This window comes from Bacillus rossius, chromosome 11, assembly GCF_032445375.1.
Source record: "Bacillus rossius redtenbacheri isolate Brsri chromosome 11, Brsri_v3, whole genome shotgun sequence".
Taxonomy (NCBI): domain Eukaryota; kingdom Metazoa; phylum Arthropoda; class Insecta; order Phasmatodea; family Bacillidae; genus Bacillus; species Bacillus rossius.
Genome location: NC_086338.1, coordinates 6,817,823 through 6,845,487, shown reverse-complemented (window position 1 = coordinate 6,845,487; position 27,665 = coordinate 6,817,823). Strand labels below are relative to the sequence as shown.

The 27,665-nt window shown below is 34.0% G+C and overlaps 1 protein-coding gene across 2 annotated transcripts; it reads left to right on the top strand.

The window, feature by feature from the left end:
* The first annotated feature begins 504 nt into the window (after positions 1-504).
* On the top strand, positions 505-27,151 carry LOC134536613 (uncharacterized). 2 transcript variants are annotated; one of them, XM_063376406.1, is made up of 6 exons: positions 505-4,787; positions 7,354-7,517; positions 8,546-8,686; positions 9,984-10,127; positions 16,587-16,685; positions 18,278-27,151. In XM_063376406.1, exons 1-6 carry the CDS (start codon positions 4,748-4,750, stop codon positions 18,596-18,598), a joined length of 909 nt encoding a protein of 302 aa, XP_063232476.1. In that variant the 5' UTR covers positions 505-4,747; the 3' UTR covers positions 18,599-27,151. The 2 variants fall into 2 exon arrangements, 1 of the variants encoding a protein (XP_063232476.1); XR_010075822.1 differs by having other exon boundaries at positions 507-4,697; positions 9,984-27,151.
* Positions 27,152-27,665: the final 514 nt, after the last annotated feature.

The window sequence follows — 27,665 nt, the reverse complement described above, 5'->3', positions numbered from 1 at the left end:
GCTTCTGGGTTCCTGCCTTCCCCTCCTCCCATGACTGGGTTAGGTTGCAAGAAGAGTCCGGACCCGTTTTTTGAATTGCAGGCTAGTGCCAGCATTTTGACTTAGCAATTTCACCTGGTTCTTAGCGGTGTTAACAGACTTGGCTATACCTGCAGCTCCACCAATCAAACTACCTAGCGCAGCCAGCACTGGGAAAATAAAGGGCAATAGTCCACCCTTCTTTGTGGGGGCTTTCCTTTTCTGTTTTTTCTTCATGGGTTTGTGCCTTATACCCGATCCAAGTGCACGTTTAACACGTATGATTTTATTTACACCCCAAGCCTCAACTTTCTCCCCCAATTTTGTCCCTGAATTCTTTGCAATTTGCACAACTGTGTCTGCTAATATACCATCGGTTAGGTGCCTATCACTTGGATTATTGCTTTGTGAATAGCTAATATCATGCTGCTTGCAAGCTTTGTCGAGAGAATTTATGCCTGGGTCACCATGTGCTAGTCGTTTCGATAATTTCGTCCCTGGTCCACACAGTATTGATAGCTTGGCAGGTGTAGTTCAATTGGTAGCTTGTTTATAACAGAATTCATTAACCCTCCACCTTTTAGTACCTTCCTTCTTGCTCGAGCCATAACAACGAACTGATAGTATTCTTTATAAGTATGCCTGTTTTATAGGTTTACACTAGTGTCATGGAGCTCGTAGCACAGAGCGAGTCAATACCAGTGCGCATCACTAATGATGATGAAGTCGATGCTTGTGACTCGCGACATGGGTCGTTATTACCCTCAACTGTTCGATGCATAATCGCAGGCTCATCCAACTGTGGAAAAACGTGTGTACTACTGAGTTTACTAGAGGAACCAAACGGTCTTCGTTTCGAAAACGTGTACCTATACTCGAAATCACTAGAACAACCAAAGTACCAGCGACTGGCTACGATTCTACAATCGGTGGATGGACTGGAGTATTTTCCATTTAGAGATAATACAGATGTCGTGTCTTCTGACAATGCAAGGGCAAATCAAATTCGGTGATTATTTTCGACGATGTTGCGTGCGAGAAGCAAGGCATAATTAAAAAGTACTTTTCCATGGGCAGACATGCCAAGGTAGACTGCATATACCTGTGTCAGACATATAGCCGTATACCCAAACATTTGCTCCGCGATAACGCGAATTTTATAGTACTTTTCCACATGGACGAACTTAATTTACGTCACGCTTATGATGATCATGTAAACACCGACATGTCATTTCAGAAATTTAAAGATATGTGTTCCTTATGCTGGAGCATTAAGCACGGATTTCTCGTCATTGTAAAGGCCTTTACAAAAAGGCAGATATCGCAGCGGTTTCGACCACTTCATAGTTGTGCATCATTGAAGAATGAACTATAGTGTCTCCAAGTTTGCTGGTGGGAGTCTTAAACAGGGTGTCCACCCAAATCCAATTCTGAAATTCCCTGACTTTTCCCTGTTTTCCCTGACCATTCATAAAATTTTCCCTGACTATTTAGAAATGCCAAAATTACCTAGATTACTCTGCCTGTAAACAGCTTAGTTAAAATCACTTGGAATTATCACAGAACTATGAGATTGGAGAACAGCTTTCTTTTTATGTATTATTAAAATGCCCAGCAGTTAACTTAAAACTTACCAATTTTACCAAACTTACCACAATATCCTAATGGCAAAGTAAGTACTTAAGATGTGTCAACAAATTATGCCCCTGAAAAACATTTATCCAGAAAAGTAATGTGAAATATCACACAACACATTACACAGCAGTAGCAAAAAAATTATGCCTACATTACATGATTAAGCAATGTCAGTGTATCCCCTTACGAACAGTCATTCCACACTGTCCAGAGTGAACAAAAGGATAATTTTTTAATAGGCAAATTATACAAGCATGTAATAAAATTATAGGTAAAATACTTGACACAGTTTTTGTTTCACTTGTTTAGAGCAAGGTAATGTATTTAAATATTTTTCTTTGCACAAATAATTTTAAAAAATTACACATCTGTACACTAATCACATACGTGTTCACTTGAACCAACACTGCATCGTAGACAAGTCTCTGTGCTATAAGCGATTCTTCATGAAGATTTTCTACGAGGATTTCCTTGTTTACGGAAAAACCCCGTTCCAATGCAGCATTTCCGTGAAACAAAATGAAGATCATTTTTAAAAATGATGTAAGTGCTTCAGACATGCCTGATCTTGTAAGCAGAAGACTATACAACCAGAAACTGTCTAGTCTTTCATTATGGGGTGAAAAAGTTTTAGCAACATCTAGAAATGTGTTGCTTGCACATACTTCCCTGAATTCTCTTTGAACCATGTCAGCTTCAGTACCTGAAATCCAATTATTGGAAACAAAAGTTTTTAAGGCAAGATTCAAACGCTTACCTCTAATGGCTGGTATTCTCGCTATTCTGGGTCAAAACAGGAAATTCCTTTGGTGAGCGTGAATTTAATTGGAGACTGTTCTACTAAAAGTTTACAAAAAACAACCATGGCGTTCCGGCAGTCCAAATGAAATTCCAACACCTCTTTTTCGTTAACTCCATGTGTATTACGAAGTGCTGCAGTAGTAGAATATCCTAGATCAATGTTTTTAGCAAAAATCAAGTTTTCTTTTTCTCGAATTCCACTGATGCTATGCTTTTGGCACGTTCAATCACATCTGATTTCACGAACCTTGATAAAACACATTTCATTGTGACTAATATTGCTTCATACAAGAGTGGTGCGAGAGGAGCATCTGACTGGAATTTTGTCAAGAAAGGTTCCAAGTCTGCTGCAAGTAACTGAAAAAAGCAAAGCTTTGCCTTCAGTAGCTTATCCTGAATACCCTTCGACACAATTTTAAAACTATTACATGATGGGGTTTTCCTGTCTTCACACCCTCAACATACTTTTCAACGTATGGAAGAATCTGCAATGCCCTAGCAGCTACACTGAAATTCTCAACCCAACGGATGGCACAATATTTCATTGGGAACAATTGTGAACCTGAATAGAAGTAATAATCAGCTCTATGAGCAGGTACATGCTGAAATAAAAAATGAAGAGCTCTGAGAAATTCTATAATGCACCAACCAGCTTTTTTTATTGCAGTTTTGTAAGCATTGTGGAGTGTATGCAATCCACATGTTCCTACAGATAGTAACATGGGAAAATCTGGATCACTGTTAAGTTAGGATTTCAAATCTATTAAGAATTTCATATTAACGTTAGGCCCGTCCATAGAAACATGAAGCATTTTTTTAAGATCAAGACCTTTCAATGCCTGTAAGAAACCATTAAGTAGGTCAAGAGAAGTGGAATGACCCAAAAACACTGACCCAAAATAACGTGTCGACACTGAGTTAGTGTTTGAGTTCCAAAAACGTATTACAATGTCCATCTGATTCTTTTGTAACACTTTATTCGACGATTCGTCGAAACCCACACAAAAATGTGTACATCTCTTGCACTCATCCAGAAGTTTGTCTTTGAAAAATGGAGCTATACCATGCAAAATTACATAAGCATTTTTTGTTTTGTGCAACTGCATCTTGGAAGCAACTTTGGAGTCTGGAAATAAAAGAGGAAACAATGTCACACTTTCCTCACTTGCCCGTAAAGAGAAATGTTGCATTACACTGTGCATGCACCACAGAACTTCTGCTTTCACCACACTCTCTTTGAAAATAAAACCTTCTAACCCTTTGCCTGAGTCCACTGATACAGTTTTACATTCTTGTAAAGTTGATAATGTAGCCTCCTTAGAAATGTCATTGGAAATATTTTGTTCTGAAGAACACGGTAGTGATGTTTGCATTGATGGCTGTTCTAAGAAGTAGCTCCGGAATTTTGTTTTAAAAAAAATGTACCTTGAATGACTGCAAGACTGAGTTAATGGCAACCTGATGTTTCCTTCCCTCCATGTGGCTTGTAACTGCCCGCCTTCCCATATTGCTGAGTGCAAAACTGGTTTTGCACACTGTGCAAAAGGCTCTCCATGGATCTTTTGGCATAGGTTGCAACCATGAAGAATATTTTTCATTCAGCATCCATTCAGAATTAAAGGAACATTTTTTTGATTTCGAAAGTGACATTTCTGTAAAGAAAATAACCACTGATGTAGACTTAATGTTAATATTTTCACTATTTCAAAAATAAAAAAAAATTAAACCCAGTTTAATTTAACACCCTTTCATTACTTTTTATATAACTGACGCAAGCAAACCACACTTTTATTTAACTATTTTCACGTACGATTACTTAAGGTAACATAACTAAGTCTTAAACCTATTTAAGTAATGTTATGCACAGCAACTTGAAAGTAGTTTACATTATTACATGTGACTGAGCACTATCACTTGTTTCATTCATACGACTTTGGTTAGGCATACCTGTAAATAAATATTTTTCCTTCCGAAATTGGTGTTTTCCTATGTAAAATGAACATACTTTCAGAAAATCATGGGAGCTTTAATGTATCTTAATAACTTTTTTTACAATTTAGGCTTTGACTTGGAACATAGCAAGCATTCCGGCGGTTTTTACGTGCAGAAAAACTTATTTTATTTGGAAATTTAACTGTATTTCAACGTAAAATTAAATGCATCTTTCGAAAATAATGTGTTCGATAATATATTTCCGTTAATTTTTACAAATTTACTCTTCACCGCGCGGCGGCCATTACCAGGTAATGTAAACACGTTGCCATCCGAGATCTTAATTTGGAGCATATGTTTTATGTTCAATAAAACCCTTTTTAATCTTTCTGTTTGGTTAGGTATGTTGTGTTAATTTTTTCTGTTAGTAAGACTGCTTTTTAGAATGCATTCCACTTAATTTTACGTTTACATTTGCAATATAGTTAGACTTAATGTAATATCAGCATATTTGTTACCTACGTTGCATTGTTTTCTGCGCCGCGTATGTCTTATGTTTAAGTGTAATTAAGAAATGGCCTAAGTTTATTAATGATAATATAAGATCGCAAACTAACTTGACCTAACCTGACTGTATTTATTGTTTCCATTGCCATATATAACATACATACGGACACGTCACGGGTCTAAGTTTCAAGAGATGAAGAGTAAATCGTAAAAACTACTAATACACGTAAACGGTCCCATGATTTTTTTTCGAAAAAGTACATTTAATTTTAAGCAGGAAAACACCAATTTCGGAAGGAAAAAACGTTATTTACACGCAAGCCCAAAAACTCGTAATTAACCATTCAAAACAGTCAAAAGTGTGATTCACTTAAGAACATTTACTGAAAAAATGCAGATTTCAGACATGTGAAATTTATTTACACTGCAAATTTTTTACACCCGAAATACAACCAGCTTGTCAATCCTAGGTAACTGTTTACGAGAGCAGCTGCTTTTCGAGTGACAAAAATACCTCATATTATTCTGTATAAACTTAACTAGTTTTCATTTCAAAGGCCGTATGTAACCTATTTTCAAATCGGAGTCTTTCCTATTTTACACTTAGCTCTTGCGGCAAAAATACTTCATCTACAGGTTAAATATATTTCTTGCAAATGTCTAAACCAGCGTGCAACACATCAATTCACTACTCCCGTATGCTACAGAATATGTTTAACAGACTCACAAAATATGCATACCTGCGGCTAGTAATGCGTGCTTGTATTTTCACGCAAATACACCAACATTATATATTCCAAGTTGTTCAAGTGCGATCATGATATATTTCACGTACCTCACACATGTAATGTATTTAATTCTACGCCATATTGCTTTGCTGCGCTGCTTTCCTCTGCGACCGTGCGACTTATCAAAAATTCATTCGAAATCGACTATTAAATTCGATCCATCAACAAACACTTCAGTACACGTTATCGGTCAACTAGTAGTGCCAATAACGTGCAATAAAGTATGTTTTATTACTTGTAACATTAAATTTTTTCATTAAAGTATGTAGATTATGTCTTAATGCTATAATCACTCATGTTTCAAGTAAACACACAAGTAATAAGTAATGTACAGTAAACTAAATTATTCAAAAATTTCCCAGACTTAATTAAAATTTCCTGACTTTTCCCTGACTGATGAAATTCCCTGACATTTCCCGGTATTCCCGGTGGGTGGACACCCTGTTAAACGTCAGTATGAGTCGTGTTTGATTCCTACATATGATGGACAATGCAGTGCGGATGGTAAACATTTGAAACGCGTGGCCACAACTAGAGATCCTGATAATGCTGTTAATAAAGGGAAGCCTACGACTCACGTAGTTTCGGTTCCCTGCAAGAATTTCCGAAGATTTCCGAAGTTTTCCATTTTTTTTTTTTTTTTTTTTGTGAAAAAGCACGGTTAAATTTGTGCGTGTAATGTTTACATAACTCATGACACAGTATAATGTCGTCATTGTTGGAATTTTGAAAAGACAATTTACAGAATTTCTTTAAATCAAGTAGATAAATCATTTTCTGTATATCTGGACACTCAAGGAAAATATGACAATTTTTCATTAGCTTTAAAAAATTTAGGATATTCATTTTCAGTTCGTGAAAGTAGGATTCATGAGACAGCATGTAGGTTCTTTTATGTAAAAAATGTAAAACTAACTCTAAAAACTTATGAAGCTTAAATTAATAGGTATTCATATTACCTAGCAAAAACAAATGTAGTTCACTTTGACTTTTATATCCGTACCTACACAGTGTAGATACACATAAAACTAATAAAAATATGGTTCAAACCACAGTGTTTTATTTTTAGTGTAGATGGGTCAAGAAAAGTAAAACTGTTAAGTACAGTACTGAATTTAATATTATTGTTACAAGACAAAGTGGCATTGAAGTAAGATGAATTTAGGATGCATTTAGGATTATCTGGGTTTGGTATTGATCCTTTCAACCCTTTATCTGTTTTTAACATGCATGTCTGAAATCACCCTAGCCAAGTGCTGGAACGGTATCTTATTGTAGGCCATGGCTAATTGCCTCTAATTTTCCCTGACTTGAAATGTATCTCTATTGACCTCAATGATTCATCAATGTAGCATAAACAGAATAAATAATGTTATCAGAATACCCCAAGAACATTCACTGAGCACTGCAGTCAGTCTCATATCCTACTTCCAAAAAGCAGGGTTAGGCCTCACCAGGAATAGAACACAAAACACCTTAGTAGCAGGGGTATTTATGGAGTTGAGTGGCACATCTAACAAAAAATTTTAAAAATTTCAAAATACTTTCAAATAACAGGGCTTCTTCTGAGATATTTTGGTTTGGATCTTTGTTATTAATTCTAAGAACAGCTGATAGGAATCCTCCTCACGAATATAATACATATAATTTTTTTACTGTTTATATATTTCAGATGAAGAGCAAACAAATAAAAGGATATTTTTCCAGTACAACTATGGGAACCATGGACCTGCCATTGGATATTTTGGGGAACCTTTCACAATAGAAAAAAAGACATACATGCAATGTTCACAAGGCCCCAAATATTTCAATTCGAAACAGAATGTTGAACAATTGGTAAGTTATGTGATTTTTTGTTATTTAATTGATAATTAACAGATCATCTTAAATGGTTAAATAATATGTTAAGTTTTAATCTCTCAAGAAAAAGGTTTTAACAAGAAACTACTTAATTTGATCTTGTTGAAAATGTAGCATACATAGGTCTACAGTGTGTACTATAAGTTTAATTATGAGCAGTAATTTCTTTACTGCAAAATAAATTCATAGTTTTGTTCATTGCAGTACTAAGTATCAAGGAAATGTATTTAAATTTGTTGGTTTTCTAATAATTGTTACTATATTTCATCAATTTCAATTCTGTTGGTGGTAACCACAATATCAATTTAAAATACTTATTAATTATATTCATATAATATGAAAATGTCTCTGCTGCAGTGGCGCACCCAGGGGGTTGTTTTGGAGGTTTAAACACCCCCCCGAAAATTTTAAATGTGGTCTGTACTACAAATTACTCATACTTGCTAATTAGAGACAAAACAGCTTAAATAGCATCATTTTGCACGCCTATAAATTCAAATTTTCCCGGGGAACGACCCCGGGGTCCCCGCTTTATTTGTGAAACCAGTGTTCATACAATTCCAAACTTCGAACACCCCCAAAAAAAATTCCTGGGTGCACCTCTGCTCTGCTGAAACACATTTTCAGTTAATCTGGGTCACTTGTGAATTGCTCAAATTTGTTGCTCAGCTTGCATAAAAATTACAAAATTTATTGTAAAAGTGTCAAAGCTGTTATAATTAATAGATATAAACATATATTTCCAACTAACTATGGGTGTAGGTGGCAAGGAGGTAGGGTGAAATTGTGGGAACCTGCATAATCTGGAAAAATCATATACTTTGGGCACATTTGGCGCCCTTCTCCCACTTCCTCAGAATCTTGCATACTTACTTGTGCACCTGTTTACAATATGATTATAGCATATTGAATTTCTTAAGATTGGGGATGATTAGGTACTTAATATGTAAAGCTGAACTTAATAAATTGCAGTACAAAATTTGCATTTGGTTTTCTTTTCCCAGCCTGACCACCCAAACACAACAAAGAAGAAATTCTTGATTCAAAACTCAAAGAAAATTGACTGCCCAGCAGTTATGACTGTCAAATGTGTAAGGGTCTACCCAGATTTTTCTTCACCAAACGTGAAGAAGAAGAAAGTTGCAGTAAGTTGAAATTATGTTAAAAATTCTTGGCTTCCATCCTAATTCTTTAAACCAAATGTGTTCTTTCATAAAGTCAAAACACACAACCTATATTATGTAATGTAATAAAAGAAAAATACAAATTTGCATATATTTGCATTTATTTTTCTTATGATATTTAAGAGATATTATGCAACATAACTGGTATATTCAACAATTTGTGTTACATCAGTTAAATTTTAATCATATTATCCCCTGTATGGGATAGAGGTTGAAATATTTTTACATTTGTAATAACATGACACATTAGAATAAACAAACTATCTTACGAAATGCAATTACCTACATCAATATTAAATTATATTGTACATGATAATGTTCGCAGGCTTTCGCAGCCCTTGTTTGAAGTAGCTTGGGTTCTGGGTTGTAGCCTCATCCTTGGCGAATAATTCATTTACGTTTTGGTTAACATTGCAGTCGCCATCATCAGGAAGCAGCTACCTACAATCCAGAAGTAAAGCTTCTTTACATTATGTTTTCCATCACTTCCATTCTTCCTAATAGGATCTCAATGATTAAGTGCTTATAGCTAAAGAATGCCATATTGATATTAACACCTAACCCAGCCAGTGTGTTTAAACTTGATCATATAGGTTTATGTCATTTTAAAAATTCAAACAGTTTATGGCATTTTATGACTCATAAGGGTATGCTAAAGGCACTATATTTATGCCCCATGCCTTACCTGGAATTTGAATGCAGAACCTCAAGTAGGGGAGTTTGCGCTCCATCCAACTACGCTACTAGGGTCAACATGCTAAATGAGACGCTTAACAGCCCTGCTGTACAATGTAAACTGATTATAGCTTGAATGCACACTTGTTCATATAATCTTACTAAATCCAGCTGCATCCAGAAATATTTGCATAAATTTGTATTACTTGTGTGTTTTTAGATAGTTTGGAAATTGTGCATGCACATACAATTATATTCAGTACATCTACGAGCATGGGCGTAGATTCGGGTGGAAGGGGCACAGGGGCCTATCCTTCCTGGAATCAAGAATTCTCTCTAAGGGGATCCACATGTGCTTGCCAGATTGTAACTGTAAAACGGGATTGATAGAAGTTATCCTGCAGGAATAATACAGATTTTCTGTCATGTGTACAAGTTACTGTATAGCACACCATTGAACAGTTTTATTTTGTATACTATACCAACTATGTGCAATCACTAATGTTATTTTTTTGGTAGATTACTGTGAATTCATTTGAATGTTGTACAATGTGTGTAACTTATGTAATAACACTGATTTCAGATGATGAAAAAACTGAAGGAAGAACTGCAGAAAAAATCTATCTTAAATAGTTATCTTCGTTATTATGTAAAAGTTAGTTGTGCAGAGGTGCATACTCATTCCACTACATGCCCGCATCTCTGCCAACTAACTCATTCTGATTTGGTAAGTGAAATAAAAAGAATAGTAGATGATGGAATCACTGCCACTAGAAGTTTATATGTATGTATTTTGTATTAAATATTTAATGCAACTTCCAGTTTATGAGAGATTGGAGGTATAGCCACAATGTCATCAATAAATGCAATGTGTTTAAAGTACATTATTTTCTTCTAAAGCTGTCACGTCTGTACCCAATTCCATGTGCACTTTAAAAAATACATATTCACTTGTATTTTTTTATAAAAACAATAAAATATATAGGTTAAAAATTTGTAATATTTATTAGTTTGCCACATCTGTTTTAAAACTAATGTTCTATGAATCATAAAAATGATAATATTGCACCCTGTTATAATGTTCCCGCTTATAGTGTTTTCATTCTTATAATGTTCAACATTTTCCCCATAAGAAAAATGTATTTATTTCCTGCATATAATGTTCCACAAATGGTGCATTTCCTGCTTATAATGTTTTCTTTCTGAAATTCATAAAGGTAAAATAAATAAAGTATATATATTTAAAAATCAAACAAAAATGTTTTATATGGCTGACAGAGTTTAATTTATTTCATTTTTAGGTAGGAATTTCATAATTACACATTTTCAATGGAAAAAGAAATTCTAAATAGGCATTCCCACTCTTAACGTCATTGCTATGTATTGTGAGATATTTTACAGAAATGTGGCAGTGTGTACTCAAAGACAAATAAAATATAAGCTGGAAGCACAACAAAGTTTAAAAATTGGTTAATCAAATTTCAGTATTGAATGCACACATCAGTGATTTTAACATTATATATATTGATTTACACAATTTTATGTGGCTGTTGACGAAAATAAAACACTTACAAATGCTAGATTGACATTTCCTGCTTATAACGTTTTCCTGCTTATAATGTTCATTCCTCATGGTCCCTTGAAAAACATTAATACAGGTTCTACTGTATATGATTAGAAACCTGCCCAGAATTTTCTTCACCAGATATCATGAAAGAAACCTGCCAAATACCAAGAGGAAATTTTAACAATTTTTTCATCTGCAAAACAGCATCAGTTTCCTTAAATTAATGTGTAACACTTAGGTCAATCTACAGTATATTTGACAAGGTTTCCTCACTGATAGCATCAGAGAAATTAATATTGACACTAATGTTGCTCAAAAACAAAAATACCTTGTAGAAAAACACCTTAATAATTTTTTATTTTCAATATTTTTTATTTAAATAGCAATTCTTTTCCTCTTACATGAAATGGTTTATAAATAATACACTTAGAGCAGTTAAAATGAGGATTAAATCACTGACAGTTTACATCTCCCGTCCAAGGAGATGATCGAAATCTACTGTTATTTTCTTCATGTGCCTGCAACAATGAAACAAATTACAACATATGTATTGACCATGATTAAGTTTTTTATGAGGTACTAGAGAGAAACTGATCAATAACCAGTCACATTCCAAGTCAGTTCCATCAGGCAACTCACAATAGCAACTATGCAAGACTTTCTTGAAGATTTTGTACAGTTGACGTAAATAAAAAAAGGTTTACTAACATTTGTAAGTTACTTCTTTATCATTGGTTACTGTCGAGTTATTAATTAAAGAAAAATAAATATATGAGCATTTGCAGCTTTTTATAACAATTTTATATCTGACCAATTTTTTGAAGATGAACATTAAATATGCCTTGAATTCCCCAACTTCACTGTAGCAGGTAAAACCCAGGGCACAAGGCCAGCTGAGGTCATCACTGCACAAACATTTGTGGTCGTTGTAGGTCAAATGTGGACACTATTGGTCAACAAATATTTTTAAATTACATATTCCAAAAGAGATTTATTTGCAGGTAATTCATACCAGCAAGCGTTTAATTGTCTTTCCTGTAACTACCGCAAATAATTGTATTTGATAAGTTGCAGCGAGACCCTACTGGTTAAGAAATAATCTGACAGAAAAGTGGGACAATGCAGCTACCTTCCTTTTCCAAAATATAAATATAAAAGAGGGAGGCAGCTCCATGTGAGCCAACCAACAAATCAAAACAAACATTATAAAGGAAATATACTAAGCCAACAAGGCCAGTTCCCTTAAGTTAACTAACAAAATCATTGTTCTGTAAGGTTCTGGAGCAACACTTTACACCAGGGTGGAGTAGTTTGTCCTGCTCGGCAGCTCAAAGTAACTTACATTGAACATGTGACCAACCGACCAATCACAGCATAGAATTCAGAACATGACCATAAAAGGAATTTCTCAAAATCAGTAAGGTTGAAACTGCAAAAGCGTAATTAATTACAAATGTAAAAATTTAAGTGTAAACATCACTAAGAAAATAAAATTGTAATAAAAAATTACTATTGGTGCCTATGCTTAATAGAAGAAACATGAGTATATATATTCATTATGAAACCTTGACACAACATGAGCAACACATCACAGTCTCAGTTAAAGTAAGTAGGTGGGGAAAGGAATTATGCTATATTACAACCTGATCCGGTGGTACGTGATGCTTTTTTTTTAGCAGTGAGGAGGTGCGGAAGCCTCACAATGCGTACCCACCAAAAAAAAAGCAGCATGTACCACCGGATCATGCAAACAGGATCAACGGTATAACATTCAACATAACATTTTAAACGTTCAAAACTCACGTCTTTGGGTAACATACTTCTTGACAACAGCAATACTTTTTCTGTGGCATATGTTGCTGGCAGTATTGCTGGAAATATTTTGGCACCGTCATCATGTGGGGATTGTAAAGAAGTTTTGGCAGTAGAAACACCTGATGTTGTTTTACACAAAATGCTCCGGACTTACTTATCCATCTGAACAACTCATAAAGTGTGTTAACTTGGGAGCACAGCTAAATGATAAAACACTTTCAAAGATTGCGCACCTTCAGGGCATTCAAGTTGCAGTTACAGCAGTATTATTGAAAGAGATCGACTTCAGTTGGTTACGTGGCTGTTCTCTTCATGGTGAACAACTTCATAGTGGAATTATTAGTGGTATGTGTCGTGTAACAATTCCATGGTGGTGCACAAGGTGAAATAGGGAATTATCAAAGTCCACCAAAGTAAAATCTCAGCTGAAGAAACTTAAAATTCTGCAACACCAGTAATAGTATTTTTGTTATAGGTAATTGCATTATGTGCCATCCGTGTTCACTCTATTTTATTAATGGCTTCATTGGATAACTGCAGGGTATATGTTTTTGCACAGATCAGGCTTTTTGTTCAACTTTTGTTAGTTTCATACTATAATGAAATCTATCAACATTTTACAGTTTGTAAATTTCAAAGATTTTTGGTGTAGACCAACTTTATTTCTTGAAGTTGGAACACGTTTCAAATAACCGTAACGAATAATATCACCATAGTAACTCAATGTTCTTTCATATTGACAGAGTGAAGTGAAACAGGTTGTTTCAAAGGAAAGAACCATTATCAGAAATACTAAAGGATGATTACCTTTATTAGGCATATTGTACGTTATTATTATTATTATTGATATTATTGACACAATGCACTTGTGGTAGAATATATAATTCCTAAATTTAACATTGACTTTTAGGTCAATCTGTGTAACACAATGTACCAAACGAACAGTCGTGTGTTGTAAAAATACCCTAGCTCCCAATTACTAATTAAGACCAATACAGTACTTTAAACATTAACAGAGGAAAAAGTGAATATGTGTTAAAACTATCTTCAGCAGGTCGTAGAAATGTTCAAGTTTATGTTAACCCACTATCCCTAACTCATGGTATGATGAGGAGGGTACATTTCTGCTTGTTCTCCATTTTTAATCCAAATTTCAAGTTTTTATATTAGCAAACTTTTTTAGATTTTGTGTCTTAAAAAAGCAAATTAAAATAGGTCTCATCAGATACAATATAATTGTTATTGTGTTCCTTTTGGTTTAAAAAGTGGTGTTATATCAGTTGGAACAGTTTCCCAGTGTGTTAATCTGTTTGTTGTTTGGTATTTGTGGATATTTCCTGTGTATAAAATTTATCAATTCCCTATATTAGGACATGCAATCACAGTATTGTAAAACACAGGTCATGTTTTTGTTATTGTATGAAACTGTAGTGTGTGTTTCCAAATAGGCTTTGTACATTGGTTAGCTGTATTTATTTGTACTAAGCACTAAATGGTGAATAATAAATATCATTTTTGCTTTTTCAGAACTGACAGTAGGTCAGAGATGGGTATTTTTTGAATATCAGTAATAGTGTGGTACAATGCAATGTATATGTTTCTACATGTTGAATCACTTCTGTACATTCTTGTTGTAACACATTTAGGAGAGTAATTTAACAGGCCAGTGTTTTGTTTTGCACTGCTTACGCTATATATATTTGCTTTAGAGAAAAATTAATACACTCACAAATTTGAAAGAACTGTTATTATATGAGTTCCATGAGTAAGTTACCAATGTTAATAGGAAAGACCAAGTGATACACAATGCAAAAAAATTTGTCTTCTATAAATATAATGATAAAAACTAATGATAATTGTGTTTACTATATTATCTTATGATTTAATTGAAACAGTACCATTGTGATGAGTGAGTAGCTATGTGTAAGAGGTGCACTTTAATTAGCACATTCTTTTCAATACAGTAAATGCAGAAACCAGGCGACATGAAATACTGAAGGGTTTTCTTCTGCTTCCTATTTTTTTGTTTTCTATTGAAGTAATTTCATTGCTGCAGATAGAGTGGGTACAGATATTTGCAAGGTGCTTGAAAACTAAGCCTTCTGTTGACATAAAGAATTACCTTGAAATAAATTAAACCTGGTGTGACCATCATAACTAGTGACTGATACTTGCAAAAAAATTATTTTGTTACAAATGCAATTATCTTTAAAAAATTTCAGTTCAGTGCTGCTGAGAAAATGTAAGTGACTAAACTGCCTTTCACTTAACCAAAAACTGCAAAAATACATCACATACAGGACAGCAATAAGAATTATATGAAAGGTAATAACTATAAAAAATTAACGTCTTATTGAAATAATGGGACGACTTGAAATACAAGAGGTTGGTAGTGTAGACAGGGAAGGGTTCAGGGCAGAGAGTGAACGAGAGAATGAATGCTGCGTTGATGAGGGTAAAGGTGATATTACACGGACCCGGATTCTGCAACTGCTTGTGCAAGGTCTGCCATAACAGCTGATATACCTGCCAAGGATGTGACCATCGTGGCATTTATCGCCAGGTATGGCAGAAACCATCACTGGTTTGGCAATTGGGCACATCCTATTTTCTGTTGCAAGGTCTCAACACAGATTTCGTACCTGGCCAATCATATTGCAGTATCCTAGCGCGGAGCGCTCTTAGTGATATTCAGTGGAACCAACAGTAGTAAACAATGGTAGAGGACAGGTGAACGCAAAAATGACGACGAAAATGTGGACAACCGAACACGTAATTGCACTGTGCGAAAATTATAGCCAACACCCTTGCCTGTTTAATTCGAAGCTGCCGAACTATCACAATAAAACTATAAGAACGCGGGCGTTGGACGCTGTAGCGCATAGCGTGTTTGTGTTACGTCCTGGAACGACAGTTGCCGACGTAAAAACAAAACTTGCGTCTCTGCGAAGCCAGTATGTGTGCGAACACAATAAGGTGACGGCTTCGAGAAAAAGTGGTGCCTCTACAGACCAGGTAACCTTAATCATATTTAAATGTATGTATTATTATAATATGTTCACGTGGCTTTCTAAGTTTCTCAGTCTATTGTTCAAATGTTTGCATTTTTGTACTATATTTTAGATCTGAAAAAATAGGTACCTACACCTATTCACTTAATTGTACTTTATATAATATTTTATTATCACAGTTTTAGATTAAAGAAAGTAAATACGTACGGTAAACTGTTTAATTTGAGGGTGTTTTGTGCAAATCGAGGTATTTTACAGTGCTAATAGTAAAAAAATCACTGACGGCCAAAGTTCCGTATCACGTATCCTATTTTATCAAACTATGTTTTATTCAACACAAGGTAATAATTAATTGTTATAATAAACGTATAATGTGCACGATATTTCGTTGTACTAAATTAAAACAGGATCTGTTTACAGGATAATGCCATCAGGATCAAGGGCTGAACTTGGATACGTGATACGGAACAATTACGTCACTGACAGATACGGAATAGTAGTTCAAACATTGTCGGCTATGTTTTGGTTATAGTTTATGAAGTGGTAATGGTAAGAGTTAGCAAAACTTAAATTTAAAGGTGCAATAATAAATATGTTGTGTACAAATGTCTTGAATCTTAACAATACATATAAATAAGTGGCCTAAATTATAAAATTTTGGAGACAAATATTTCGTAGATAGTTTGGTTTTATAGGGTGGAGGAAATTTATAATCTCTTCCTACACCTTCAGTGCTTGTGTCACTGCTCTCCTTTGAACATAAAGCCTAAGTAGGGTTTGATTTATGTTTCAGGTTTATGTTCCCAGTCTGTGGTATTACAAATACCTCACTTTCTTGTCTGAACATGTTGTGGCAAGGAAAGCCAAGGAAACTTCAATATGCTCAAATTTGGTAAATATTAATAAATTTTAATTTACAGCTTACTACAGTATGTAATTGATTGTCTCTGTAGAGAGTAAGTTAGGTCCTCTTTATAAAGGCCTACTTACTATTGCAAACCAAACATCTTAAAATATCAGTATTAATTGAATGGAACTGTTAATTAAAGGGGCTTTGAAAAATCTTTTGATAATGATGCAAATACTGATTTTCAAATTCAGGCAGAATACTTACAAAAAGTGTGTTGCAAAGGTGGTTTAATTTTGGTAAGGGATACAAAATCTACACTCCCACAATTTATTTGAGGGTTGACACCAAAGTTTAATAGATATATACTATTGCCAATTATACACAAATAAAGTTTTTTCTAGGTATTAATAACTTTAGATGTATTATTGTATGTATTATTTGTATGTAATTACACAATACTTAGGTAGTGTCTCATAATGCATCTTTTGATATCCACACTATTTCTGTCACACTGAAAAATGAAAACAACATGACAACTATTCCTGTGAAAAATATTTATTAATATTATTTCTCAGTAATATCATTAGTAGGGGTTTTGCACACTGGGAAGACATAAGTAATTGAGTGTAGCAAAAATGAGCTGCTTTTGTTGTTTGTCTATGACAGATATACATACTTTGATAACAGAAGAAAGGTTTGTAATGCTGTAAATTGATAGAATAAACATATACCATATTATGCATAATACTGTAGGTACTTGGCAAATTTATAGCAGATAAAAAATATTGATGTAGCAATGACTAATATGTAGATAGTGCTTACAACTATTTGGATTTTTAAACTGATGTACACTATACAGATATATTTATATAAAAGCATTATAAGGTTATTCATGTTACAGTAAAGTTATTTTGTATGCCATTAAAAAGGACATGTTTTGTTAATATGTATGTAAAATATTACATATTTTTAATACAATTATTTTTTTTCCATATTGTCATGCACAAAACCTCATTTCGAATAGAAGCCATAAAACCAGATCTTAGGCATAACTTGTAATGTTACATTAGCCGGAGTGTAGTATGCCTTTATATTTACAGTACATGTGCCCCAAACATCTGCGAACAACACAAATATGTTGTTTTTAAATAAAATGTGATTAAATAATTTTTAATGAAGGACACTGACTATATATATTTCTGTCACTAGATGTATTACATTTAACCAAGAACATGCAGAATACTTGGAGAGATAAATTTGTCAATACTTTAGAAATGAATAGCCATTAAAAGCAGGGAATGATAAAATAGGCCCCATGGCTAATGCTTTACATGTGTTTGCACTACTCAATAATTAAATATGGGAATAGCTATGTATAGGCTACTATATACTAACATGTTTATTTACAAATTATTATGCAATACATACGAAAATAAATTTTAAAGAATTATGAGCTTCAATTTAAAAAAAGTATATATTTCCTCCTTTATTGCTGTAGTGAGTAAATGGCATATAACAAAAAGTAGAAATTTTCAACTGTTAAAAAATATCTGTTAATGTTTCTTTTGTTCTAATAGAGCCTGTTATTGAAAACATTTGTTAACAGTTGAACAGGTAGTGTTTACTGTCTACAGGTAGACCAAACACCTTCGTACAGAAGCTGCACAGACGGGGAAGTACATTCACCGTCATTGCTCGAGGGAGAGGATCAGGGTGTATCCCTTCTACCTGAACTAGGGGGCAGTGATGATACGTTTTATGAAGGTGGCTGCATTCCGCTTCAAGTTTATGTGGAGCCTTTGACATTCAATCACCCTGAGTCCTGCAACTCAACACCACAAATGCCACAATCCACACCAAAAAGGAATGCTACAAATCCAGAAAAAGAAGATACCATACCAGCAATGAAGCATTTCAGAGGAAATGTCAAAAGAAAAACCTGTGATAAAACTTAAACACCATCGCAGGAAGCCTTAAAATCTATTGCAAAGGCTCTGGAAGCACCTGTAATTAATTCACCTCCCACACCTTCACAAAGCTTGGCATCATATATTTGTGGTGTATTAGATAACTTGAAAGATCCTGTGGTAAAAATTCAAACCACTAAGAAACTGTTGGATGTATTGACAGATGCTCAGCTGCAGGACCTGAGTACCAATAACAGTTTACAGCAACAATAAAACTGTAGTATTACATTTTCTTGTACATTTGTGGTATGTATTTTAAAATATAGAAAAGCTGTATAGGTTTTAAAATGCTTTCCAACTGAGTTTTCCCTAAATATATTAAAAAATTTGTTATTATGTAGGTTTGGTTTTCTCAGGACTGAATTTGCATAGCAAAAGGGAATATAATTTGCAATTTCATAATTTTGTGACATATGACACAAGTTATAGAGGAAAATTGTCCATATGATGTGATGTAAATTTAATCCAAATGTGATAGTGTAGATCAGATCTCACTAAACAGTATAAACTTACCAAAATGGTCAGTTGGCAATAAATTTGATTGAATGTTTTTATATGTATCAAAAATCTGCTCCTTCATTATACGCTATTTAATCAAGTTTGCTAAACGTAGAGCCGTTTGTAGAAACATTTGTTTTGAATTATTGTAGAATTTTACACAGTTCTGAATCACAGACAAAATGAAGCTACTATATTGAAATATTGACAAAACATTTGAGAAAAACTGCAAATATCACTGTTATCATTTGCAGGATTTGAGATTCTCTTCAGCATTTAAGTTATCCATTGAATGGCTGTTAAGCTGGTAATATGACCATTGTGTGTTATGTCTAGAGCCACGATTATATGGTAATGCGCGATAAAACGAAATAACACAGAAAACCGCTTGAAAACACGAAATAAAACGAAATTGTGCGAAATCCGCGATATGTCACGAAAGTTCGTCTATCCTGATTATTTACGGTTTTTTTCCCATTCTGTAAGGACAATTCACTACCTTCAGCACAATCAAATATTTCTTACAGTAACTAGCAGCCATATATATTATATGCGACGGTGATTCATTATAGATTTTAAAATGAAGTCTCGGAATTAACGTAATATTTTCTTTAAACGGTAATCATGTGTACCATAATAATTTAAGATGTTGATAACTATGATGCAATGGCCGCCGTTCACTTTCTGTAAATACAAAAATAACAAACGTCCAAAATATGTTTTTCTAAGATTACGTTTTTAATAATTAAAATATTACACACTAAAGCGCATTGCTTTTACTGTTTATTTAAAATAAAGTACGTAGGCTACGAAAATAAAATTAACCCTGCTTAACTTAACGATTGTAAATAATAAATCATGTTTATGTCGGTATTAATTTTCACGTACGTATGTTGGTATTCGGTATGCGTTTGTATTCGCAACTATTCTCCATTGTTTTGATCTTTCCAGCACGGCAAGTTTTTGCGTATTGAGAGGTTAAATTCTTCCTATGTGATTAAATTTTTTTGATAATGCCTAAAACTAAGGTTTCTGCCAGTGACCGATCGAAAGAATTTTCCAGTGAAGGATTTTATATCAGTGATAAAATTTTAATGTGCAAATTCTGTAACTGCAGGCTAGACTACGAGAGACGCGATACGCTTGTGAAACATGTCGCGAGTGAGAAACATAAGCGTTTGAGGCAAAACTCATCTGTTAAACGACATCCTTGTCTAAGAGTCTTTAATGCCATTAATTTGCGGTTCAACCCAAGAAATGTGAGTAGGGTTAGCATAGAAGATGCAAACCTACAGAAGTCTCTGCATAACTTGCCTTCTGTTTCCCATCTTCCCATTGATACATTCATACATGGCTATGTTGCTTTCAAAAAAATAATTGAGGATGAACTTTCATTGACAGAAACAAGCCAAATTGATGTTGCAAAGGTACTTTGCTCCCTTAAAGAGGACTACAGTGAATTTGCTCAAGCCAGTTTAAGGGCAATCTGGTTCCCAACATCAAATGTTGGTGCAAAACGTTCATTTTCCAGGTACTCACTGGTAGTTAGTGACAGAAGACAACGTCTCACTCCAGAAAATGCAGAAAATTTAACTATGATAGCATTTCAATAAAACCGTCTTAATAGTAACTTTGGAAGTGCTTAATTGTGTAATTTTGTAGTGTATGTGATTGTAATTAAGTCGTGAAATTTTTAGTAGTTATTTAAAAGTTTGAATTTATGAATTTGCAAATGAACTTAATTATCTATGAATTTGCAAATGAACTTAATTGTAATTAGATCATGAGGTTTTAGTGTTTATTAATATTTGTTTTAATAAATTTGCATGTCGTACAGAAAAGCAAGAAAATTTTGCCGTGGGTATTTTGAGCAAAAAAAATAAAACCATATAACACCGAAATCTTTATTTCTTTACACCGAAATTTGTCTTAAAATAACACCACAAAATCTTGACTCTAGTTATGCCACATTCACAATCAGGAATATTTTAGTAAATACAGTACCAACTTGTGACTTTAGTGCTAAGTATGGAAATATTTAGCATTAACAAAATTGCATCATTAAATTTTTGGGCTCGCATGTCATAAATAGCTAAGGTGGAATTCTACACATAAGAAAATTCACAGTACAAGAATTAATTCAGCAGGTTTATTGCTGTGAAAGTTATTGATAACATTTCTTATTTATTGAAAATCGGTTTTTCTCTTCATACTTTCACTTTGTAATTAGATTTTAAATGATTTTCAGCATTATAACAGTAAATTTTTGTGATCTAAACAAAACCAATAAGTTCTAAACAGAGTGAATAAAGTATATTTTGCTTAAATAAATCTTATGGTCATCTTGGTTTCACAGGTGTATACTCTATAGGTACTCATAAAATAAAAATACTTTTTTAAACATCAATTTATTATAAGTAAATAGTGAAATAGGCTCTATTTACCAGAATGTATGTTAGACATAATCACATATTTATATACCACGAAGGTGCTTAAAATTATAATATTAAACCTGTGTAATATGTTGCGAGCGAGGGTAAAATAAGTAACTAATTCTAATCATAAATAATTAAAATGTTCTACAAACAAATGCATTTTAAGAAATTAATTTAGTATACTGTTATGAATAGTTTGTTCATTAATATAATTACCACTGTCAAATTTGTCACCGGTAATAATTATAGTTATACTTATGCCCCTCTAGTCTATGAAATAAAATTTATGTATATACATTGTAGCACTGAAATTTTAATTTGTGTCTGTAAGGTTGTGAAATATTTTGGAAGCACTCATAAGCCATCACATTGTATGTACTTTCCCGTTTCTTATAAAATAATATAGAATTGCACTTAACAGGTATATCATCTGTTATGGCAGATCTTGCACTGCACATGTGTGTTTTCATTAAACTTTACTTAAAAATACTCGTATGGTTATTTTCCAATTGTTATGTTTACCAGTGCTACATTTTGTAAAAATGATTGGATTGGATTGTATATGTGTTTTGACAGTAATAAAGAAATTATGATCTTACTTCTCTACATATCATCTTTTATGTGATTATTGCTGGTTTAAGGTTATTTTATTTCTATATTTGGTAAACATGGGTAACACATTTGCCATGTAGGTCCTGTTAACTTGTGGCCTGGTGAAGATTTCACCAAATCATTAAGGGATGTAAGTTATACACATTACTCATTACAGATCACTGCCTGTGAAGCTGCTGTTGTAAATTAAAAATGAACTTGGACAAATTTCTCATTTAGGTAATGATATATCTTTTTTGTAAAACATATTATATAAGTGATTTAAACAAAATAATCTGTAAACCCAATTGCAATTCCAATCTAATGTGTTTCAGGAAACCACTTATAATCTGTTATATTGTTCTTTGGTTACCTAATATAACTGACATAAAACATAATTATACATTATTTACTTAAATTTCGGCGCGTGGGGTCTTTATTACGTGTTTAACTCGGTTTGCGTGCGCATCGCCTTTTCTGCTTCGAGCTAGTAAACCAGCTTCTGTCGTGAAATAGGAAAACTCTATACCGGCTTACATGGCAGCCAGTTCAACTGCTGTCATACTGGCCTTTGTAGGAGCTTGTGGCAGAACCCTGTACGGCAGCAGGGGTGCCGCAGGGAAGTGTGTTCGATCCTATATTGTTCACCATAATGTTAAAATTACATATGTTTGGAGGTAACCAGCAGGATAAGGTTGTTTTATGATGATTGTGTGCTACATTCAGTGGTTGGAGAAAGAGAAAGATGCAGGAAGATATTGAGTGGATAAGGTTTTGGACAGTTGTAAAACGATGAAGTTAAATTTTTTGAAAAACAGAAGTGGTACAGTTTTTGAGCAAAAGGTTGAATAGTATGAGGGAGGGGAGGAAATAAGTAAAACATCAGAGTAAAAGTTAGGAGTGGATATGCTGCAGCAGAGTGCAATAGATGGAGTAGGAGCAGTTTGAAGAGAATGGGGGTAATTCCATGCCATCAGTGATGGTGAAGGATGTGGTGGCATTGAACATTTAAGAACAGGAGATGATTGGGAAGACTGGCACAAGCCAGTAATGGGTGGGGTAACATCTGGAAAAGGGTTTGTAAGAAACAACAGTAGAATAATACTGTGAGTCTGGTGGAGAACAATGTTAAATGCTTAAAATTTTTATCAACGCTAACATAACTTAGAAGTTTGAAATTGGTATATTAACCTAAATATGTATCTACAAATTGGGTACGGTATTATATTGTATGCCACAAGTAAATAAAACTTAGTTGTGAAAAATGAAATTCTCATATCCAACAAAACATAGAGATTTATTAAGAATGCCAGGACTTCTCATTGTATGTTGTGTGTATAACACAGACAATGTCAACAATATGGGGATCAGATTGTAAATAGAACCATCTTAAAGTACCTATTGGAGCTATGAAGGGAAAGGACTTATTCAAAAACCACTTTTATAAATTACTACTAAATAGCTTTTACTATTGTGTTTTAGAATACATGTTTCACCAATCTTGAGCATATTATATGCTGTATACCTATCTACAATCATGTGCAAAATTTAGTTGTTACCTTTATGATGTATGTGTAAGTTTATTTTATTTTATTTTAGCCGTCACATTTTTTTTATGTAAATATGTAAAAAATTATTTTAACTTATGATGTCATAACTTATCTTGTATGCGAATAAGTTTAAACTGTTCATCAGTGGGATATGCTGTGTGCATGCAAACAACTTTACATTGACAGTGTTAGTGGGAATGTTTTGAACACCAAACAATTTGTCGATGGCACTGAAAAAACATTTAGCAGTTATCTTCGTCCTTCAGACTTTGAAGTTTTGTAAGACACTTCCAGCCTAGGCTCTTGAGGTCTTCCTTCACAGCACACTGTTTAACTTGTGTTGGGAGTTTATCAATTGCAGCAGAGGTATTTTCTCTGAATATGCCTCTGCTAACCAACAAAAAGTTGTTCTCCAAGTCGGCCAACATTGAGTACAATTTGTGACTGAGCAAATAATGGGATTCTTCAAGTTCCACAATGTTCTCAACAAGTGTGGAGCTGTGTTCTACGAGGAACTGTGCACAGCATATCACAGTGTCACGCATGGTGATACTCATGTTACTGAAGTATTCTGCAGCACTACCACTATCATCTATCTGCTTGAAGAACTCAATCAAGTCTTCAAGGTACTCTGCAATGTACTCAACCGAATGGAACCATGAGTTCCACCTCATCATTACTGGTAATGGGAAGAGAGTAGCTTTCTTTTCACCGCCTGGATACTTATTCTTAAGGAATGATGTGTATCTGTGTTTTTTTTTGCGTGCATTAAGAAATGCATGCTTTGCATTTTGGACACACATATTCAATTCGGGCAGTGATGTGCTCCACAAACTAGCAATGATATTAAGTTTGTGTGCCCAGCACTGAACATGAACCATACCATCTGAGAATATTACCCGTAACAAGTCCATGCACTTAGTCATGTAGCGGGCAGTCACTAACAACAGCTACAACATTTTCATACTTAATTTCGTACTGTGCTACTACAGACAAAATTGCTCATGAACAATCCATTCCATTTGCATTTTCTAATTCTTTAACTGCTCCTACAAATATACGCTGTGTACCGATGTCCGCAAGAATACGTATCAATACAATGAACAAACAACACCCCATTCTGTTTGTTGTTTCATCACTCATAATGACTATCTTCTGATTTGCTACAGCTTGCTTTACCTGTAGCGAGAGCTCCTCACTGATTTTTGGTACATAAGTTTCTCTTAAAACTTGGGCAGATGGTATGTCACCTGAACCTGAAATTAAAGTACTGAATATGGACATTGTTGACATAAATAAGTAACTATAAGTAAACATGTCTTGACATCATCCCTTCATATAATTTTAAATACAACAACCTAATTTATATTTTCGCAAATATACTAGTCCTAACATCAAAATAACAAACCAATTGACATATCATTATTTGTAAGTGCAAAATTTAAACATACCTGGAACATATTAAATAAATGTTATGAAGCCAGTTTTGCAGGCACTTGTTACCTGCCTTTTCAATTGGAATATTGGTTTCCAGCAACATGTTGGTGAAATCAACAATAAATTCCTGTTCATTTTGTTTTAATGTCTGACCTTTATCAATTGAGCTGACAATGCTCAGCTGTTTAGGAGTAGTATTGTTTTTGAGATGATATTCTTTTTTTTTTTGTGAGAGTCACCATGTACATGCTTTTTGCATGTGTCTTTGCGATGCCAATCAACACGACTGTCACAATACTTACACATAATTATTTGGTTTCGTTCATCAAAAATGAAGAAACCATCACTTTCGAATTTCTGTGCTCTTTCATGTAATGAAAGGAATTTCAGCATTTTGTAAAACTTTTCACCATAAAAAAAGTCAACATATAACAACTGCACAGATTAAAAAAATGCCAACTTGCGAGATATTACAGTTTGTAAGATTATCTGGTTGATACTACCAGGCTGATCCAACTATATGACAGCGCCCCCGGCTGACGTGGTATGGCCACTCACGTAAGGCTGTTCCAAACACCGTTCGCCCAATCATCTGCTTGCTTTTGTATTTATCTGGTGTCACTGTTCCAAGCTAACGTCAGTGCCCCGAGCGGTGTGTGTAGGCTTTAAAACTTCGCCTGTTTGTCTTATCTATCCAAACATTAAGCCAGAAAGGAAAATAAACGCCGTAGTTTTGTGTATTTTTACAGTATATATTTTTGGGTTTGATATTATAACGTGAGCGTGTGTAAGCTTTTGTTTGCTTTAGTGCATTTATGACTAATGTTCAGTGGCGGCCATGTTGCGGTGTTTGTTTACCAGTGACGAGAGAAGTCTTTTACCGAGTATTTAAATTTCGCGTAAAAACACTGTGATTTCGCGTTTTAATACTAAATTTTGTGTAAAAACGCTGTGTTATGGCGATTTCGCGTAAAAACTGTATTTTACTGTGATTTCGCGTTTATCGTCATTTAATCGCGATAGCGAAATGAACAGACCCCTGCATATGACATTCCATAAATTTTCTATTTGGTTTAAATCCGGACTTCTAGCAGGCCAGTCCGACAGTGAAATCCATTGTTGCTGCAGATATGTGACATGGAGCATTATCTTGATTAGGCAGATGGAATCATATTCTCCTGCATAGTTTCTATGTATTTTTGCGAATCCATTGTCCCATCAATGAATCTTAACATTCCAGTACCTTCTGATGACATGCAACCCCAGATCATGACTGAACCACCTCCTCCCTGGACAGCTGGTACAAGACAGTTAGGATTTAACTTTTCTGTGGCGGTTCTCTGAACTTTCATCTTTCGGGAACTGTAGAGTTCAAATCTCAATTCATCGCTGAATATAACTTTTCCCCAATGTTCCATGTACTAGTTCCTCTTCCCTTTGCACCAGTTTCTACGGTTCATCTTGTGAGTATTATTTAACAGTGTTTTTTTTAACGGAACATAGGAATACAGTCCTTTTTCCCTCAGTCGACGAGAAATTGTCATTGTTGATACTTTAATGTTTGTACTATCTTCAAATTCCCTTTTAATTGTACGTAGCGACGACTTACGGTTCATTTTAGCCGCTTTACAGATGACTCTGTCTTCACGCACAGTTGTTGCTCTAGGCCAGCCACTGCGTGGTTTATCCGTCACCTCACCCTCCTCTGTAAATTTTTTTATTGTGTTCGTTACACAGGTCTTACTCACACCTAACTCTAAGGCGATCGTTCTGTGAAACTTAGCGCATTACTCATACCAATTATTTGCCATTTCAAAGACTCAGATACAGATTTTTTTCCCCATTTTAACAATAATTAACACACTCACAACCTTTACCCATAACCCATACGAACGAAGCTATTCTGGTGAAACAGGTGTTCTTAACAAAAAGGTGTCTGTGCTGCTATCTTTCGAGGAAAATATAAACTACTGAATGGCATTCATATAGTCTCGCTAGTTCACTCGATAATATTGTTTTAAAATATATTAACATGCTAATACACTTCATTTCTTTATCCCTATATTTTTCAAAAAGTAAAAAAAAATAATAATTCTTGTATAAAATATTTTTTATTATGTTTTTTTTCCTTAAAATAATCTCACACTTATCTAAATGGTAGTAAAAAATTGAATTAGATATTAACCAAATGGTTTAATATTTACAAAATATTTTATAATTAAAAATGTAGATTTTTTACAACTATTATTGTAAGCAAAAAAAAATTGTATCTCGAAAATTAAATGTCGTATCCCAATGTTTTTTGGTTGAATAGATATCTCAAGGTCTGCACTGTTTACAAAATATTCATGAGATTATAACTTTAAAAAATTGAAAACTATGGTAATTTTATATGAAATAAGTATGTGGTCTTAAACTTTTGTTAGGGACTGTAAGTCTTAGTATTAGGTAATTCTATGCAATGGCAATCAATGAAGACTTTTTAATGTTTATTGATGCCTATAAAGCAACGGACGAAATTCTTCAACAAATGGTAGGAGAAGA